Here is a 21,590-nt window from a genome sequence, read left to right as displayed (position 1 = left end):
AGCTAGTCAGTTAGTTTGCGTGTCATCTTTTTTAAACTTTTCGAAGCCAATATTTAGAATCCGTTTTGTGCTAGATTAACTTTCATAATTCCACTTTAATAATTATAAATACATTTTCTACTAAATATTTTGTGGTTTGACATTATTTTCGGGAAGCAGGTTTGAAACAAAGTCTATTCGATTCCTGATTTTGTTGAGTGAAATGCTGAGCGCAGGCTGCAGCTGAGTACAGCTCCCATACGATAGAGCTGGGGTGGCATTTGGTGAGGACTTATACCCGAAGTGGAATTGGGCTTGAGTTTCTATAATTACTCGTGACTCATTTCATGTAAGGCGATTAAAAATCTGAATCTATCTGTTTATACCTCTTGAACATGGTGATTTCGTCACTTCTGCAAAGTGGTTTGTTACATAATTTAGAAATAAGTTAGCTACTTTTCTTTGTCCAAGCTATTTGGAGACAGCATGGACAACATTGTGTGTTATAATCCAAGATCAAAGTCAAGCCGCACAATGTTAGGAAACCAAACCTTCCAATTCAAATCCCCAGCTAGCATACAAAAATAAATCTCCCCAGTCATCTACTTAGTTCCAGTGCCTCTTCCTGTTCTCTACCTATACAACCAACAGAAGCTAGACAACAAAAGCTACAAGGACTCAACACTCTGCAGTTACTGTGGCAACTTCTGTGCGTAATATTAACTCATACTTTGTTAATTGTAGGATTGTGAATAACACAGTAAAAGCCAGTAAAGCTCCAAAGAAAACTCTTTCAGGGAAAAAAGAGCGTTGATTGATAAAGACTTTAGAAAATTGCTTTGAAAGCAGTCTCAGTTAGACAAGTAGATCACCATTGTAATCACGTGCCCCTGAAATGAAAACTGCATATCCTTGGTTTCATTTGGCTCTCAGGATTACGTGTAAAACCAAACAAAATTGCCAGAGTGATATTACAACTGTACTTTTGCAAAGTCACCAGAACGACACAATGTTTGCTCACTTAGAAGAGGGAAAATGTCTTCCAAACAACGACTCTTTTTGCCTTCATGAGGGAAAACAGTAGTACAGAACAACCTCGGTTATTTGAACATCAATTATCTGAATTTCAGATTATCCGAACAAGATCTCAATACTTCCTTTGTTTACAATCAGATCAGTTACCCGAAGTATCAGTTATCCAATCAAAATATTCCCTGGCCGTCTCGTTCAGATAATCGAGGTTGTTCTGTAGTCAGAGAATTGCCACTTGGAGCCATAATGATAAAAGCAGTGATAAATGGTGCCATAAAATGGATCCTTTGAGTAAGTTTGTCACCTACTAAAATGCAACTGACTGGACATATTTCACTTTAACAATTTGGCAAATAGAATTAAGGAGAATCCAAAGGGTTTTAACTCAGTGGTTAGCACTGCTGCCTCACAGCGCCAGGGACCCAGGTTCAATTCCCACCTCAGGTGACTGTTTGTGTGGAGTTTGCACATTCTCCCCGTGTCTGTGTGGATTTCCTCCGCATGCTCCGGAAGACTGGAGGTGGATTAACGTGGTGCCACTGTTTAAGAAGGGTGGTAAGGACAAGCCAGGGAACTATTGACCAGTGAGCCTTACGTCAGTTGTGGGCAAGTTGTTGGAGGAATCCTGAGGGACAGGATGCCATGTATTTAGAAAGGCAAGGACTGATTAGGGATAGGCAACATGGCTTTGTGCGTGGAAACTCATGTTTCACAAACTTGATTGAGTTTTTTGAAGAAGTAACAAAGAGGATTGATGAGGGCAGAGCAGTAGATGTGATCTACATGGACTTCAGTAAGGCATTTGACAAGGTTCCTCAATGAAGAATGGTTAGCAAGGTTAGATTTCACGGAATACAGGGAGAGCTAGCCATTTGGATACAGAACTGGCTCAAAGGAAGAAGATAGAGGGTGGTGGTGGAAGGTTGTTTTTCAGACTGGAGGCCTGTGACCAGTGGAGTGCCACAAGGATTGGTGCTGGGTCCTCTACTTTTGGTCATTTACATAAATGATTTAGATGTGAACATAAGAGGTACAGTTAGTAAATTTGCAGATGACACCAAAATTGGAGGTATAGTGGACAGCGAAGAGGGTTACTTCGGATTACAACAGGATCTTGACCAGATGGGCTAATGAGCTGAGAAGTGGCAGATGGAGTTTAATTCATATAAATGTGAGGTACTGCATTTTGGGAAAGCAAATCTTAGCAGGTCTTATACACTTAATGGTAAGGGCCTAGGGAGTGTTGCTGAACAAAGAGATCTTGGAGTGCAGGTTCATAGCTCCTTGAAAGTGGAGCCGCAGGTAGACAGGATAGTGAAGAAAGTGTTTGGCATGCTTTCCTTTATTGGTCAGAGAATTGAGTTGGGAGGTCATGTTGCGGCTGTACAGGATATTAGTTAGGCCACTGTTGGAATATTGCATGCAATTCTGGTCTCCTTCCTATCGGAAAGATGTTGTGAAACTTGAAAGGGTTCAGAAAAGATTTACAAGGATGTTGCCAGGGTTGGAGGATTTGAGCTATCGGGAGAGGCTGAACAGGCTAGAGCTGTTTTCCCTGGAGTGTTGGAGGCTGAGGGGTGACCTTATAGAGGTTTACAAAATTATGAGGAGCCTGGATAGGATAAATAGACAAAGTCTTTTCCCTGGGGTCGGGGAGTCCAGAACTAGAGGGCATATGTTTAGGGTGAGAGGGGAAAGATATAAAAGAGACCTAAGGGGCAACTTTTACACGCAAGAGGGTGGTACGGGTATGGAATGAGCTGCCAGAGCAAGTGTTGGAGGCTGCTACAATTGCAACATTTAAAAGGCACTTGGATGGGTATATGAATAGGAAGGGTTTGGAGGGATATAGGCCGGGTGCTGGCAGGTGGGACTAGATTGTGTTGGGATGCACGGGTTGGACTGAAGTGTCTGTTTCCATGCTATACATTTCTATGACTCTATGTATTGCTATTAAATGACACCAGATATAAAAAGTGAGATTCAGATGTAAAGACAGTAATTTTACTTCCTGTATTTTTGAGCATGGACTGAAATGGAATAATGACTTTTTAAAAACAAGTGATTGTGGAAACAATGGTTGCACTTTTAAAATCAGATTACTGAACGGTTTTGAGTGTAGTGCTTCCACTGCTGCTTTGTTCAAACAGTATAGGAAGCTGTTTGTAGACAAGCCGGTACCATGGGTATATGCAAAATTGAGATTTGGCCGGCAATATACAGCTGATTGGCTTAGCGATTGTGTCCAACTCTCGGATTGGTTCCTAGGTAGCAGAACAGCTCTGGATGTGAATGACACGTTGAGATGCACACTGACCTCTGTGAGAGGAGGTGGTGTGTCTCACTTCTTCTCAAGTAAAATACCTGAAGCGACTCATATTTGTCTGTGTGTTTCTGTATGTGCATCAGGGAGTTTACTAACTAGTAGAATTATATGCCAACAGTTCACAGTCGTTCATAATTGTGGTTATAAAGGATTTACGTAAAGAAGCCTGGTCCATTATTTCTGTTAACCAGAGACTGACAGATAAATTGGTGAATTTGCATATTTTGGTAACTTCTTTTTAACATTTGTGATGACTGTGGGAATAGCAGGGCTTGATTTTCAGTGCACTACCCTCGTGAGGCGTTATGCACAGGAATCAATTCAAATATGACTTCCTTGAATTTGGGTGAGTACCTTAATGAAGAAGTTCTGAGAATATCGAGAAAACTGATTAGCATTAATAAAAGGAAAATCATCTGGAGATCCACTTGTTCTTTCATTTGCTTTTTGCAGCCAATATGTATTTTATTTGTTCAGTTTGGTGAAAATGAAAAATGCTGCTGTTGAGTCGCCACAGAAGCTTTCCTTCCTCTTTTTGTTTCCTAAAACAGTGTTTTCCCGCTTTCTACATACATCATTCTAACGTAACTATCAATTATTCCAGAAGTTTGAGACAGGTGAGTGAACTGGTAAAAACGAGATGTACATTAATGGTTAGATCATTCATTATCTCAGTTCCTCTCCCTTTTGAACAATTCATTTTTTGTGCGCTGAGGCGTAAGCACTTTCCAGATGCAACTTGTAAGGGGATCCATAGCCGACCAACAAGAAATAGGCGGAAACTTTAGAGAAAATGTAATTCTTCAAGGTGAAATTTTAAACAGGTTTTATTTTAATGTATTACCTAGTAAGCTGAGGAGCCACATAGACTAGAAAAGTTCCAAGGATCAATGTTCTGTGTTTACTGCATTAACTCATCTCAGTTTGGGTAGTAGTAGGGCCACTACCATTGAACCTTGCACCTCTGAGATATGGAGGATTAAACATTAGCAAGGGCTCGGGTCCCAGATCACTATCCAATAACTCTGTGTGTGCATGCATACACTGGGAAAGACATTGGCTGAGCATGGGATGGGCCCTGATGTCCTCCAAGCTGGCATGTATTTTATTCATTTAAATCTGAAGAGTAGAATGTTAAGAAATATATCAGTTAGTATTTTGAATTTTTTGAACCATAATCCAGTGTGAGGCAACATCTTTCGGAGTTTTCATGCTTCTATTTAAAGCAATGCATCTGATGACAGAAGGAAGTTGAGTATTTGTTCTGAAGAAGGGTCACTGGACTCGAAATATTAACTCCGCTTTCTCTCCACAGATGCTGCCAGACCTGCTGTGTTTCTCCAGCAATTACTGGTTTTATTTCTGAATTCTAGCATCTCAGTTCTTGTTTTTCTTTAAAGTTGAGTACTTGATTTGGCAATAAATCAACAAAGCATCTCAACACTGCAGAAAGGTAAGTCCAGGGAAGCTATAGCGACCCAGCTGACTGTGAATCAGTTTGCAATTGTAAAGATAGGGGCGAAATATCAAGGCAAAATACTGCCGATGCTGAAAATCTGAAACAAGCACAGAGACAGCTGGAGGAACTCAGCAGGTCTGGCAGCATCTGTGGACAGAGAAACTGTGTTAATGTTTCACACTTCTTCAAAACCAAAGCCAAAGACTTCAGATGGAGAAGGCTGCCATTCCTTCAGACAGAGAAGGCTGCCATTCCTTCAGACAGAGAAGACTGCCATTCCTTCAGACAGAGAAGACTGCCATTCCTTCAGACGGAAAAGGCTGCCATTCCTTCAGACGGAAAAGGCTGCCATTCCTTCAGACAGAGAAGGCAGACATTCCTTCAGATGGAGAAGGCAGACATTACTTCAGACGGAGAAGACTGCCATTCCTTCAGACAGAGAAGGCTGCCATTCCTTCAGACGGAAAAGGCTGCCATTCCTTTCAATGGAGAGGACTGCCATTCCTTCAGACGGAAAAGGCTGCCATTCCTTCAGACAGAGAAGGCAGACATTCCTTCAGACGGAGAAGGCAGACATTACTTCAGACGGAGAAGGCTGCCATTCCTTCAGACAGAGAAGGCTGCCATTCCTTCAGACGGAAAAGGCTGCCATTCCTTCAGACGGAAAAGGCTGCCATTCCTTCAGGCGGAGAAGGCCGCCATTCCTTCAGACGGAAAAGGCTGCCATTCCTTCAGACAGAGAAGGCAGATATTCCTTCAGACGGAGAAGGCAGACATTACTTCAGACGGAGAAGGCTGCCATTCCTTCAGATGGAGAAGGCTGCCATTCCTTCAGACAGAGAAGGCTGCCATTCCTTCAGACAGAGAAGGCTGACATTCCTTCAGACAGAGAAGACTGCCATTCCTTCAGGCGGAGAAGGCCGCCATTCCTTCAGACGGAAAAGGCTGCCATTCCTTCAGACGGAAAAGGCTGCCATCCCTTCAGACGGAAAAGGCTGCCATTCCTTCAGATGAAGAAGGCCGCCATTCCTTCAGACGAAGAAGGCTGCCATTCCTTCAGACGGAAAAGGCTGCCATTCCTTCAGACAGAGAAGGCTGACATTCCTTCAGATGGAGAAGGCTGCCATTCCTTCAGGCGGGAAGGCTGCCATTCCTTCAGACAGAGAAGGCTGCCATTCCTTCAGGCGGGAAGGCTGCCATTCCTTCAGACGGAAAAGGCTGCCATTCCTTCAGACGGAGAAGGCAGACATTCCTTCAGACGGAAAAGGCTGCCATTCCTTCAGACGGAAAAGGCTGCCATTCCTTCAGGCGGGAAGGCTGCCATTCCTTCAGACGGAAAAGGCTGCCATTCCTTCAGACGGAGAAGGCAGACATTCCTTCAGACAGAGAAGGCTGCCATTCCTTCAGACGCAAAAGGCTGCCATTCCTTTCAATGGAGAGGACTGCCATTCCTTCAGACGGAAAAGGCTGCCATTCCTTCAGACGGAAAAGGCTGCCATTCCTTCAGACAGAGAAGGCAGACATTACTTCAGACGGAGAAGACTGCCATTCCTTCAGACAGAGAAGGCAGACATTCCTTCAGACGGAGAAGGCAGACATTACTTCAGACGGAGAAGGCTGCCATTCCTTCAGACAGAGAAGGCTGCCATTCCTTCAGACAGAAAAGGCTGTCATTCCTTCAGACGGAAAAGGCTGCCATTCCTTCAGGCGGAGAAGGCCGCCATTCCTTCAGACGGAAAAGGCTGCCATTCCTTCAGACAGAGAAGGCAGATATTCCTTCAGACGGAGAAGGCAGACATTACTTCAGACGGAGACGGCTGCCATTCCTTCAGATGGAGAAGGCTGCCAGTCCTTCAGACAGAGAAGGCTGCCATTCCTTCAGACAGAGAAGGCTGCCATTCCTTCAGACAGAGAAGACTGCCATTCCTTCAGGTGGAGAAGGCCACCATTCCTTCAGACGGAAAAGGCTGCCATTCCTTCAGACAGAGAAGGCTGACATTCCTTCAGACAGAGAAGACTGCCATTCCTTCAGACAGAGAAGGCTGCCAGTCCTTCAGACGGAAAAGGCTGCCATTCCTTCAGACAGAGAAGGCACCAGTCCTTCAGACGGAAAAGGCTGCCATTCCTTCAGACGGAAAAGGCTGCCATTCCTTCAGACAGAGAAGGCTGCCATTCCTTCAGGCGAAGAAGGCTGCCATTCCTTCAGACGGAAAAGGCTGACATTCCTTCAGACGGAGAAGGCTGCCGTTCCTTCAGGCGGGAAGGCTGCCATTCCTTCAGACAGAGAAGGCTGCCATTCCTTCAGACGGAAAAGGCTGCCATTCCTTCGGGCGGGAAGGCTGCCATTCCTTCAGACGGAAAAGGCTGCCATTCCTTCAGACAGAGAAGGCTGCCATTCCTTCAGACAGAAAAGGCTGCCATTCCTTCAGGTGGGAAGGCTGCCATTCCTTCAGACGGAAAAGACTGCCATTCCTTCAGACGGAGAAGGCTGCCATTCCTTCAGGTGGAGAAGGCTGCCATTCCTTCAGACGGAGAAGACTGCCATTCCTTCAGACAGAGAAGACTGCCATTCCTTCAGACGGAGAAGGCTGCCATTCCTTCAGACGGAGAAGGCTGCCATTCCTACAGACAGAGAAGGCTGCCATTCCTTCAGACAGAGAAGACTGCCATTCCTTCAGACGGAGAAGGCTGCCATTCCTTCAGACAGAGAAGGCTGCCATTCCTTCAGACGGAAAAGGCTGCCATTCCTTCAGACAGAGAAGACTGCCATTCCTTCAGACGGAGAAGGCTGCCATTCCTTCAGGTGGAGAAGGCTGCCATTCCTTCAGACGGAGAAGGCTGCCATTCCTTCAGGTGGAGAAGGCTGCCATTCCTTCAGACAGAGAAGGCTGCCATTCCTTCAGGTGGAGAAGGCTGCCATTCCTTCAGACGGAGAAGGCTGCCATTCCTTCAGACAGAGAAGGCTGCCATTCCTTCAGGTGGAGAAGGCTGCCATTCCTTCAGACGGAAAAGGCTGCCATTCCTTCAGACGGAAAAGACTGCCATTCCTTCAGACGGAAAAGGCTGCCATTCCTTCAGGTGGAGAAGGCTGCTATTCCTTCAGACGGAGAAGATAGCCATTCCTTCAGACGGAGAAGACTGCCATTCCTTCAGACGGAGAAGACTGCCATTCCTTCAGGCGGAAAAGGCTGCCATTCCTTTCAATGGAGAAGACTGCCATTCCTTCAGACAGAAAAGGCTGCCATTCCTTCAGACGGAGAAGACTGCCATTCCTTCAGACGGAAAAGGCTGCCATTCCTTTCAATGGAGAAGACTGCCATTCCTTCAGACGGAAAAGGCTGCCATTCCTTCAGACGGAAAAGGCTGCCATTCCTTCAGACGGAGAAGACTGCCATTCCTTCAGACGGAGATGGCTGCCATTCCTTCAGACGGAAAAGGCTGCCATTCCTTTCAATGGAGAAGACTGCCATTCCTTCAGACGGAAAAGGCTGCCATTCCTTCAGACAGAGAAGGCTGCCATTCCTTCAGGCGGAGAAGGCCGCATTTCCCTCAGATGGAGTAGGCTGCCATTCCTTCAGATGGAGAAAGCTGCCATTCCTTCAGATGGAGAAGGTTGCCATTCCTTCAGACAGAGAAGGCTGCTATTCCATCAAATGGACACTAGGAAAAAACATATCAATAGAAGTACAAGTGTGGAAATACAGGGGAAAATAGTGTTAAAGGGTGATAAATGAAAAGACCATGAAGGAAATGTGTACAAATAAAGGAAAATGAAAGAGCAGGTCATCAAGATCAAAGTATGCTGGAAACCTGTTTTAAGAGAAACAAATTGAATAAAAATTTGAAGATTATCTTGGACGCCAGTGATACAAATTAATTTTATCCAAAATGGCATATATACAATTAACTGATCCTTTCCCTTTAACTGCTCCAACATAAGCAGGCCATTCAGATGAATCAAACATTCTTTTTCATGAAATAAGGAAACCCGACAGTGAGACTTGATCGGGCCTCCCGACAATGACCATTATGGGACTTCCAGCTGTTTTCCAGCCAAGAGATGGCTATCCTTGCTGTGGTTGTTAAATTCCCTCCAAAGCTTCAGGTCTATGTCTTTTTGGCAGAACTCTAATGGAAGGTCATTAACCTGAAATGTAAATACTTTCCATAGATCTTAATCTCATCAATTTACCTTCTTATCAGACCTCATTCTCTTGCCCAGAAATGCATTTAATTATTTAGTGAACTATTTATACTGTTTGCTTTAATGGCTTCCATGGTAATTCATGCCACATTGACCAATGTTAAGGTGATTATGATTTCTTTCTAAGGGAGCAGTATAAACTGGATGGAGAAAGGACATATTTGATGGAGGTCACCAAACATTTTCGCTTCATGTGTTCTGGAATATGTGATGTTAAAACTGAGATTGAAAGGGTGGACAACGTCATGTTCCTCGGTGTGACAATAACCGACAACCTATCCTGGTCTTCCCATATAGATGCAACAGTCAAGAAGGCACAACATTGCCTCTTATTCCTCAGGCAGCTCAGGAAATTTGGCATGTCCATAAGGGCCCTCGCTATCTTCGACAGATGCACAACTGAAAGCATACTGTCCGGTTGCATAACGGCCTAGTATGGCAACTACTCTGCCCAGAATCCTAAGAAACTGCAGAAGGTTGTGTGCATAGCCCAGACCATCACGGAAGCCAGCTTTCTATCCATTGACTCCATTTACATGGCTTGCTGTTGTGGAAAGGCTGCCAACATCACCAAAGACCCTTTGCACCCTGATAATGATCTCCCACAAGTCTTCCATCAGGCAGAACATCAGAAGTCTGAACACTTGGACAAGTAGGTTTATGGACAGCTTCTGAAAAATGTGTTGCTGGAAAAGCGCAGCAGGTCAGGCAGTATCAAAGGAGCAGAAGAATCGACGTTTCGGGCATAAGCTTCTTCCCAGCTGTTATTTGACTACTGAATGGACTTTCTAGCCTCAAATAATGCTGACCTTGCTAATGTTGATCTCTCTTGTATACTCTGTGCAATATTACCTGTATGCCTCCATCTAAATCTTTTGATCTGTACGTCATTGCTTACTATGATCTGCCTGTACTGCCCTTAAACAAAGATTTTCACTGTACCTCGGTACAATAAATCAAGCAATCAGTCAAGTGTTTAGACTTTGACATTTTTAAGGGCATCACAATCTATGTCACTGGTTAAAATTCACACAACACCAGATTATAGTCCAACAGATTTAATTGGAAGCACACTAGCACTACCACCTGATGAAGGAGCAGTGCTCCGAAAGCTAGTGTGCTTCCAATTAAACCTGTTGGACTATAACCTAGTGTTGTGTGATTTTTAACTTTGTACACCCCAATCCAACACCGGCATCTCTGAATTATGTCACTGGTGATCTGGAGTTAGATGTTAAGTTTTGAATGCCCCAGTTAATGCATAAAAATCTACTGGTGAAGTGAGTACTCTAAAAGGGTATCCTGCTGCAGTTTGTAGCTCTGGACCAGCTTAGTATTGGGTGGGTTGAAGATTGGCCTGGATGACAACAAGTTGCACTGTACAAAATAATTTCAGGCCTAAAGCCTTGGGTCATCTTCCTCTTGACCAACAGTTTTAAAGGGAGCATTTATTGCACATGGTCCACTCAACTCGGTTCACTAGATTCGACATCAAAACGTTTTCATTGCTTCAAGGGGCTGCTGCCGGATTCAGGCAGGTGCTTGGGCCCCCTAGTGGAAGGCCCAGGTTGAAATGGAGGAGGCACAGTTGTTAATCGGTAAATTGACCATCATGATGCAATCCTTCCCATGGCCCACTTTTTGGATCAATCATCTTAAATGTAATCGTAAGGAACCCCATTCCTGAAGTTTATCTTAAAATGTACTTTCAAAGCCACTAACAATTTCTCACTGTCGTTTCTCTTCTCTTCATCCTCTTTTCTCTTAGGTCACCACCCACTCTCTTTTTCCATGTTTTTCTCACTCAATTTTCCACAAGTTTGAGGTAGAATAAAGAATGTAAACTGGAATGTGAAGTTCAGGTTTGAACACAAAGTAATAACAATACTTGATCACAAGAATTATAGTATTCAAGTATTAGATAGAGGGTTAGAGTTCACAGATGATCAGAATTCATAATAATTAATCCCAATGCCTTATTTGCTGCTAAGTCATTAGTTGGAATAGTTGGATAAAATATGTCAAAACTTTTTTTACACCAGCTGGCAGCAAAATGTTTGTGGCATTTAATAAGTTGGGAAGAACAGATTTCTCTGCTGTATAAATATAAGCCAGTATAAACATATACACATCACAAAACATTCTGTCCTTTTCCCACAAGTTGTGTAATTTATCCCAAGCCCTCCTGTCCTAGCTATGACATTATGAACTGTGTTTCAACTCCCACTGGTGGATACTACAAGTTAATAAATCCAGTTTTAATTGCAGCTCATTCAAAGCAAAGTAACGGCTGGTTGGGGGAGGAGTAAGGAGAAATTGGGCAGTAAAAGATGTGGTGAACCCACCGCTTTCAGAATGCTGACTGCTTCCTTACTGAGCCAGACCGGGTACAACACATCGTCGTGCAGAATAGACTCGAAAAGGTCATCTTCATTGTCCGCCTCGAAAGGTGGTTGACCAGCCATCATCTCGTACATCAGGACCCCCAAAGCCCACCAGTCCACTGAAGGGCCATACTCTAATTCTTGTAGGATCTATTCGGAAATGCAAGCAGATGTTAAAGAAATGCTGCTCAGCTGATTCAATTCACTACTTATTTTAGACCAATACTTAAAGAATGTTTACCCTCCAGCCACTTCCCTGATACGTAACATTCATGGCTCAAGCTTCCAGCATTTTGTCTGAATTTTCCAAGATGGCCACAAATAGACAGTTTTTATAATTTACCACTTCAAATACCTCTCTAGCTATTGTTAGCATATATTACACTAATCATAAACTACTAATGACATTTCCAAATATCGTGGTGAAATTCAACTAGGGCTCAGGTGTGAGAAAAGTGGCAGTCATTGATTGTACATTAATTGTGTTTAATTGTCTTTTGGCCCTTTAGTGTAAGTTTCATTCTTTCGTTCATCTCCATTAATATATCAACAATGTTATTCCCCTGAATGTGTGCACAAGCAAATATCATCTCCAAAGTACAATCTGATGGCAGATCATTGTCTCCAGTGCAGAACCATGTTGGGTGAGCTGTTTCCCACTCATTCTTTGGAATAGTTCTACTCTGGCAGTGGGACTTCAGCAAGATGGGATGGAGGTCTACAAAGAGGAAGATGGATAAGAGCACTGGTGCGGTAACAGAGCCTGGCCTAATGCGAGTTAACACTCAGATTGGATCAACGGTGGGTCTGCTACTGAAGATCGCACCTTCCATGTCATTAGGGAGAGGCTAGTGATGAATTTGTGTGGGCAGGCAAATGTGTGGAGGATGATCCATGATCCCTCCTGGTTGACCAGTGAAAAAGTCTTTATGAGTTGGGAAAAGGCCATGTATAGAGATCTCTGCAGTTCTCTGCATTTTTCTTTGACTTGCCTTGCAGTGACGATCAGTTTCCCTGTGCCTCTTAATGGACAGAATCTGCATTGTGACGCTGGTAGGAGCTTTTCAGCCATGAGGAGAAGGAGATTGAGGGCGATTCTTGCAATGACTTTCCCTGTGGTGGAGAGCAGGGATTGGGCATTAGCTAAGTATTCACTGAAGCCTCCTGCAGCAGCGGATGAAGAAATTTGTTCAAAAAGGGAATTCTTATCATTGGTGAGCCATTGTGAGCAATGCTCAAATAATGCTCTCAAAGACCCGTATTCAGCGCTTTTGAGGGTGAACTCGCCATGTGAAAAAATTATAAGTAAACACAGACTGCAAAAAAAAACACAGACTGAAACTGTGGTGTTGAGTTAGATGGTGTATAATGTGTGAAGATTGGTTGTAATCTTTTTCAACTGACTTTACGAAATAGAACATATTGACGTCAATGGCTTGAATATTTGGAAGGGGGGAGAGAAGGGGGGAGGTGCCACTCTGCTCCTGCATGTTTATACAAGTAGCAAAGTTATATTTTACCCTCCAGTAAGTGAAATCCGTGCTACAAATGGAATATTTTCTTCAGAACATATAGATAGTGTCATTGAATCATAGAGATGTACAGCTTGGAAACAGACCCTTCGGTCCAACTTGTCCATGCTGACCAGTATCCTAAATTAATCTAGTCCCATTTGCCAGCACTTGGCCCATATCCCTCTAAACTCTTCCTATTCATATACCTATCCAGATGCTTTTTAAGTGTTGTAATTGTACCAGCCTCCACCACTTCTTCTGGCAGCTCAGTCCATACACGTACCACCCTTTGCATGAAAAAGCTGCCCCTTAGGTCCCTTTTATATCTTTCCCCTCTCACCCTAAACCTATCCCCTCTAGTTCTGGACTCCCTGACCCCAGGGAAAAGACTTTGCCTATTTACTCTATCCACGCCCCTCATAATTTTGTAAACCTCTATAAGGTCACCCCTCAGCCTTCAACACTCCAGGGAAAATAGCCCCAGCTGTTCAGCCTCTCCCTGTAGCTCAAACCCTCCAACCCTGGCAACATCCTTGTAAATCTAAATTATATGTTGAAACATTTAAAATTATGCATATAGAGGTGTATATTAACTGGTCTAAACATTTTCCATGCTTTATACATGAGTATTTCTCATACTCAGGTATCATCCTGAGGCATGAGTAAGTCTCAGGTGCCCATTCAAGTGACCACAGAGTTTGAATGTCTTAGTATATCTGCTACTCCAAATTAGGCACCTACATGCCCACGTTCGGAGAAAAGTTTGTGAATCATGAGGAGGAGTGAGAACCCAGGTTGTCTGTCTGCATACTGAGCAAAAGTGAGGACTGCAGATGCTGGAAACCAGAGTTTAGATTAGAGTGGTGCTGGAAAAGCACAGCAGGTCAGGCAGCATCCGAGGAGCAGGAAAATCGACGTTTCAGGCAAAAGTCCATCATCAGGAATCTGCATACTGTCTGCATACTGAGTCTGAGTATATTGAGTCTGACTAAACTATTATCATAGCTGCTGAGTCAAGAACAGTTCGTTTAAGACCCATCAGAAACAGAATTCTGTGCTCCTACATTCTTCTGACTTCTATGGAAATTTTTTGTAAGTAACAGTAAATGAAGAACATTGGGCTGAATTCTACGGAGTGTTTTCAGTGCTAGAGGGGTAGCACATTAAAGAGGACAGGTGCCCAGGCCACTACCTCCCAGCAACCCGACATAACTCAGGCTGGGTGGGCGCTGAAAACTCAGGTCAATTCAGCTTACAAGATCATAGAAATGTTACAGCACAGAAGGAGGCCATTCAGCTGTGCCAGCTGACCAAACTAACCACCCAGTCTAATCCCACTTTTCAGCACTGGGTCTGTAGTCCTGCAGGTTACCGTGTTTCTGGTGCAGATCAAATTCCTTTTAAATGAGTTCAGGGTTCTCACCTTAGCCACCAAACTGAGCAGTGAATTGCAGACACTGACCGCCCTCTCGGTGAAAGACATTTCCTCATACCTTTATGCGGAAGGATGGTACAGGCTAGATCAAAACCGGAAAAGAAACTGCAGATGCTGTAAATCAGAAACAAAAACAGAAATTCCTGGAAAAGTTCAGCAGGTCTGCCAGTACCTGTGGAGAGAAGTCAGAGTTAACATTTCAGGTTGAGTGACCCTTTCTCAGAACCGAGGAAGGAAGGTTCTGAGGAATGATCACCTGGCCCAAAACATTAACTCTGATTTCTCTCCACGAGTGCTGCCAGACCTGTTGAGCTTTTCCAGCAATTTCTGTTTTGGTACGGGCTAGGTTTGGTTTCCCTGGCATTTAGAAGAGTAAGGGGTGACCTGGTGATGCTTATAGTGTCATGAATGGTCTTGCCAAAATGGATGTGGAAAGTGTGTGATTCATGTGGGTGAGTCCAGAATGAGGGGACACTGTTTTAAAATCAGGGAACACCCTTATAGGAGAGAAATGATGGGAACATTTTACGCTCAGAGAGGTGTGTGATTTTGCAACTCTGTGCCTCAGAAGATGGTGGAGGTTAGGTCATTGAACATTTCAAGGCAGAGGTAGATCGATTATTGTTAGGAAATCGAATCAAAGATTATCGGGGATAGCTGTGATTGTGGAATTCAGAACACAAACAGATCAGACTTGATTTTACTCAACAGGCTTGATAGGCTGAATGACCTATGTCTGCTCCTAGTCTGTAGGTTTGTTGTATCTCTGTTTGTTTGCACAAGCTCTACAAACAGCAAGAGATAAGGCCCTGGTGGATGTGATTTTGTTGATTGCTGGATACATATTACCTAGCATGTCGGAGAGAACCTCCCCATTCATCTTCAAATTCTGCTGCCAGGTCCGTTAGAAATCCACTTGGAAGGCAGATAGAGACTCAGTGTAAGGTCCCATTTGAAGTACAGCACCTCCAACAGGTGCAGCATTCCTGCAGTACGATTGGGAAGGGTCAATCTGGATTACATGTTCAAGAATCTAGGGTGGGACTTAAGCTTACAACCTTCTTATTCAGAGATGAAGGTCAGCTTCTGCTGAGCCAAAGTTGAAATATTAAGAACTTTAAGAAACAACTGCTCAGTTTATTTGGAAATGGTTTCTAATGCACATCTGTAATCTTTCATAATGACTTCAGTGACAGAGTTCTGATTTGTATCCATAAATGACTATCATTAACCATTATATCAACGTCGGTTTTTGACAGAAATGAAATGTTGCCTGATTATTTTTGGCTTTGACCTGACGATGAATCCTCTACTTTATTTCATTCAAATGCCGCTCGACAAAGTGACAGAGATGAACATTTATGCTGATGATTTGTCACAGCTAAGATTCCAATCTCAGCTGGGTTTTCTTCAGGATTTCGCAATGCATTCACTGCCCTAAAGAAAAGGAACAAAACTCAGGAGACTAATAAACTTGTGCATATTTCCTACTAACCAGGTTACAATATGGAATGGGCAGCTGACTTGCACAGATATTGAATTGGAAACGCAAAAGAAACCATTTGTCAAAACTATGCAGGAAAATATATTCCAACATACAGCAAAACTATACAAGTTTTTGGTGCGTTTTGCAAGAATTGTTTCACTTGGGGTGCACTGGAAAATGTTATGGTCCTGATGATTTTGGTAGTGAGCACCACAATTATTGTTATTCTCTGTGAGGAACTGCTGGGTGACGGAAGTGACATGCAAGCCAGAATGGGTGAAAATAGAACTTTTCCCTTCCACATGAATATCATATGGATTTCAAATTACATTTGGATACCTTGAAGCTAGATGGAGCACTATGTAAATGGAAGATCTCCATTTACTAGGTATCCAACATCAAAAGAAGCATGACAATGGTACCCAAGTGACAGAAAGGACTTGTAGGGTGGTGCATGTCCCATGCCATGAAGTGGCAGGAACTGGTTTTATACCTTAAGGATGGATAATAATGCAACTTTATTAGCCTCAGCCACATACTGAATGGATAACGTGTTAAAAAAGTGCGAAAGAATGACTGTAAGGTCTCAGAGTAAGGGTAACTGCTAACCATGTACCTTCTCCATTTCTGAGTAGTTGTTTACAGTGCATTAATAACAAGAGGTACAACCTCTTGCGGTGTACAGTGCCGAAGATGTAAACTAGGAACCACTGAAAGAACAGAAAACAATGGCAGTAGGGAGAAACTTGGTGATTTAAAGGGATAGGCTTTCTGTTTAATTTTGTGCTCTCTTGAAATAGACATGTGTGTCACAGCATAATACTTTCCCTAACACTCCAGCTAAGAACCAAGGAACTCACCAAAAGAGGTGCATCCAATTGTGAATGTTAGTCCAACCTAGGATTTGAAGTCACATGCACTAAAGGTACTTAACACTCCATGACAAGATTTAAAGCATGATTTTTGATTTCTTACTGTGAGAGTGAGGTAAAATCAAATGCTTTACTCACACGAAGAGCAAAGTTCCTAAGGTTTGTTGACATATAAAGATCATTGGGAGAAAGCAAACATACCTCAGGGGCAATGTAATCAGGGGTACCACAGAAAGTCGTTGTTGTGATACCATTCAGAATGCCTTCCTTGCACATGCCGAAATCAGCCAACTTGCAGTGCCCCTCAGCATCCAGCAAGATATTGTCCAGTTTAAGATCTCTGCAAATAATGAATAAACATCCTCATTATTAGTTTTGATATTCAAGGTTAGCTGTTTGTGCTAGTGATACGAAAAGGATATAAGATTATTTATAAGGCAGAATGACAAATTGTTAAGATAAATTTGAGAATTCCATAGAAAATAAGGCAGTCTTGTATTCACTGCTTTGTAATTATGAAAGGTAACATGGCTCATGTGAATTTTTCTTTTATTTGTGTCTGTGATGACATTGAGAAAAATGTTTATAATGATATTTCACAGCAGGGATACCTAATCATGTTTACTCAATGACGTGTGACCTCACATATTAATCTTATTGAAGTCCAGGCCCAGCATGGTGGATTTAATGAGTTGGAATTGTTCTAAAGAGTCAACTTAGTTTAGAAATTATTTATTTTGTGCTACTAATTTATATCCATTAACTTAAAAAAATGTAGATCACATTTTAAGTTTGAAAACTGACTTTGCTTTTATTTTCATGCATACAGGTTCCGCTATAATGCAGTAATTCCATTCTTGTGCAATTCCGCGTTATAAGAAAACCACATAATAGCAGCACCATTTAAACTGATGGGGCCGAAATTGTGTTATAACCAATACACGCTTTAAACCTTCACGCTTTAGAAACAGTATCGCCAATTCATCAATCGCATTACAGCAAATTTGCATTAACAAAACGCGCATTATAGCAGAATGATTCAGATGATGTGAGAATGGATCACCACTGCAAGATAATGGTGCTAATCTGAACCTGCCCACATTGATTGGACCTTTGAGATGCTATGTTGTGAAATGTTTGACTGCATTATATGGGGAGCTCTGGTGTTCACTGAAGATAGCTGTTTTTTAAGGTTCATTAGAAAGATTTTGAAAGTTGAACAAATTTTCTGATCACAGATATTCGATTTTCTGTGAAAGGAACAAACAACTGGTGTAGTTGTTGTTTTTCTCTTTGGTAAAATGCTGCTTTCACAAACATTTTAGTATTCAGGGCTTCTCACTCCTGCAGATAACAATATGGGCACAGTTCATGCTGCACCTTTACTTTGAACAAAATGAAACTTGTTAAATATATCATTAAATGAACGGTAGCATTCAGTCTCCAATCCCAAAAGTACTCAAATTAATTACCAACAGGACCGATTTGAGTGCACTGCTGGACAAGTAAGATCTCAGAATGAAACCTGACAACTTTTTTTTGGTAGTTTAGTTAGGTAACGTGACGGTTTAGTCACCGAAACATATTCACACAATGTTACAGACTTTCTTTAACAACAGAACAGAATTTTATAACACAAGGAGAGAAAACACAAGTTAATTAAAAATAGAAGCTTGTTAGAATGATTGAAAAATAAAGAACAAAACAAAGTTTCAATTACTTTCCTGATGCTATCCATTAAAAACACCCAGGTCCAGAGGAGTGGCTCTTATTTGAACTTTCTGAGTTGCTACTTACCTCACTCCTTGCAATTTGTTTGCAGTGTAGACAATGCGCAAAGTCCTTTGCAAGTCAGCTGATCTGGGATTTGTACAAATTTGTGAACCCAAACTTTCTCGATTCTAATAACGTGCATATTTCTCAGCAAGCTCTCCTGATTTTGAAGTTTTGCTAATGTTACAATTCCCTTAACACCTTCTAGGAGAAAAACTAAACCAACTGTTAAACTCAACTCTGGTGTCTTCTGAACTGAAACAAGAATTTCATTTGGTCTTAAATGTTTAGCCTATCTGTCCTAAAATCGAGAGCACAGAGACCTTTCTATTTACACCACATGGTCTGCAGTCACCTGCCTTTTGACAATACTGCATTTTGGTGACTGTTCCAAAAAACTCGTCAGAGAAATAACCAATACCTATTGCCTCTATTTTTAAATCCAAAGTCCAAAAAATACTATACACAAGTAATACACCTTTTATTCCAAATTCATTACAAATAAATCAAGAACTAGCTTTCACAGAGTTTTCCCTGACAGAATCCAGCATTATGACCCTATACGCACTGCCACATTGTAAATTCATTTGAAGCTTCGCATCAAAACAATGAGGTAGCATCACATCAGGTGAGAGATCATGTTCATATCATAACATCATTTTAATCAGTCATGCACCACAGGAAGGAAATTTAGAACTTGATCTTAGTGCAATATAAGTATCACAACATAACTTCAGAAGTTCAGTCTGCAATCCCATGCTCCCAGAAAGAAAAGTGCACTTTTGAAAACTGTGAAACAGATGGAGGTGGCCAGCAATGGAATCCAAGTCTTTGAGTTGCTGTGGTAGCATGGCTTTTAGGTATTGAATTTGTTAGACTTCGTTTGGTGCAATATAAAGTGGGCAAAAGGCCAACTTAGCTAGCAGCAAGGTGGATATGGTGCTACTGCAGGGCGGGATAGAGGGAGAGAGAGAACATTATACCAATTTGCAGTGGGTATTTTAGAGTTGTTTTCCCTTGAGCAGCGGAGGCTGAGGGGAGACTTAATAGAAGTCTATAACAATCCAAGATGCATAGACAGGGTTGACGGTCAGAATCTTTTTCCCAGAATTGTAATGTCTAATATTGGGGGCGTGCATTTAAGGTGAGAGGGAAAAGTTCAAAGGAGATGTGAGGGGCTAGTTTTTTACACAGAGTGTAGCAGGAGTCTGGAACACACTGCCAAGGGTGGTGGTGGAGGCAGATACAATAGAGGCATTTAAGGGATTTTTAGAATAAGCACATGAACGTGCAAGAAATGGAAAGATATGGACCAAGAACAAGAGGAAGGGATTAGTTTCATTTGGCGTCACAACATCATGGGCCGAAGGGCTGATTCCGTTACTATACTATTCTATGTTCTATGTATAGATTGAAGGGATCATATTATTTTTGAGGGACATTCCCACTTCCCCCAGTACGATTGAAATAATTTTAAAATGCATTCGTTTGGTTGTCTCCAGCTATACCGTGGGAATGTGAAGGCCACATTAAGCGATAACCACTGATCCCCTTACTGATTTTAAGTCTGCACACTCAGCATTAAATGTATTTAATGGCCCAGCTTTGATATTTAACAATATGGCCCTCAGTGGCAAAGAATTGTACAGATTCTACCTTCTGAGAGAAAGCATTCTTCCTCATCTCTGTTTTAAACATGTGACCTCTCACTCTGAGTAATACTCTTTGGTGCTAGACAAGGGGAAACAATCTTTCTGCATTTACCCTGTCGCCTCCAAAGAATCTTCTATGTTCCAGTGAGATCTCCCAACCTTCTCCTAATCTCCAATGAGTGCAAGTTCAACCGACTCAAAATTCTCCATTCCAAGGATTAACCCAGTGACCTTCTTTGGACTGTTAGTAATGCCAGAATATCTGTCCTTGGATAAGGGACACAGTATTCCAGCTGCTCTGTGGCTAGTGCCTTGTATAGTTTTAGCAAGAGTATCTTATTTTCATGCCCCATTCCCTTTGAAATAAAGGCCAACATTTCACTTGTTTTCCCTATAACCTACTGAACTTGGACACAAGCTTTCTGTGATTCAGACACCAGATTGTCCAAATCCCTCCATGCTGCAGCTTTCTTCAGTTTTACCCCATTTAAATAATGTTCAGCCCTTCTATTCTTCTGACCAATGTGCATCACTTTTGTATTGCTCTGTACACTTCTTGTGTCATCATTACCACTTGCCTTCCCATCTATTTTTGTATCATTTGCAAACTGGGCAATAGATATTTCTGTCAGCCAAGTCATTAATATATATTGTGAATGATTTCTGTGGTACTCCACTTGTTACAGGCTGCTATCCTGAAGATATCCCTTTAACTGAACTCCCTACCTTCCATTAATTAGCCAACGCTCTCGCCATCAGAAAGAAATGTTTAATGACCTGAGTTCATGTTTAACAAACAGAACACAACTGGGAAAGAACTTGCTTCAAATGTGTAATCATAAATGAAGTAGGGAAAACGGTAATGCAGCTTTTTAATCACATCTGTGACAAGGAGGTGTTACAATGAGAAATGAGCAAGTCAGCTTGATCATTCAGCAAGACTAACCCACACTTTTAAGATTACTTTTATGTAACAAATGTCCTTTGGTGTTTTACAGGAGATCACTTGACATAGAGTCATAGTCATAGAGATGTACAGCATGGAAACAGACCCTTCGGTCCAACCCGTCCATGCCGACCAGATATCCCAACCCAATCTAGTCCCACCTGTCAGCATCCGGCCCATATCCCTCCAAACCCTTCCTATTTATATACCCATCCAAATGCCGCTTAAATGTTGCAATTGTACCAGCCTCCACCACTTCCTCTGGCAGCTCATTCCATATACACACCACCCTCTGTGTGTAAAAGTTGCCCCTTAGGTCTCTTTTATATTTTTCCCCTCTCACTCTAAACTTATGCCCTCTCGTTCTGGACTCCCCAACCCCAGGGAAAAGACTTTGTCTATTTATCCTATGCATGTCCCTCACAATTTTATAAACCTCTATAAGGTCATCCCTCAGCCTCTGACGCTCCAGGGAAAACAGACCCAACCTGTTCAGCCTCTCCCTGTAGCTCAAATCCTCCAACCCTG

General features: G+C 42.4%; 1 protein-coding gene across 2 annotated transcripts in view; it reads right to left on the bottom strand.

The window, feature by feature from the left end:
* Positions 1 to 21,590, bottom strand: part of LOC122552746 (protein kinase C epsilon type) — a 598,788-nt gene that overhangs the window by 21,247 nt on the left and 555,951 nt on the right. For both annotated transcript variants that reach the window (XM_043695660.2, XM_043695661.2), the window contains 2 exons: positions 16,893 to 17,031; positions 11,346 to 11,534 (listed from right to left, as the gene is read on the bottom strand). In XM_043695660.2, the coding sequence (XP_043551595.1) occupies positions 11,346 to 11,534; positions 16,893 to 17,031 (328 nt within the window). The remainder of the gene's footprint in view (positions 1 to 11,345; positions 11,535 to 16,892; positions 17,032 to 21,590) is intronic.

This window comes from Chiloscyllium plagiosum, unplaced genomic scaffold (genome assembly GCF_037043375.1).
Source record: "Chiloscyllium plagiosum isolate Xiang-an unplaced genomic scaffold, Cpla_swu_hap1 HiC_scaffold_10, whole genome shotgun sequence".
NCBI lineage: Eukaryota > Metazoa > Chordata > Chondrichthyes > Orectolobiformes > Hemiscylliidae > Chiloscyllium > Chiloscyllium plagiosum.
The sequence above is the reverse complement of the archived record's forward strand: the minus strand, read 5'-3'. Positions and strand labels throughout refer to the sequence as shown.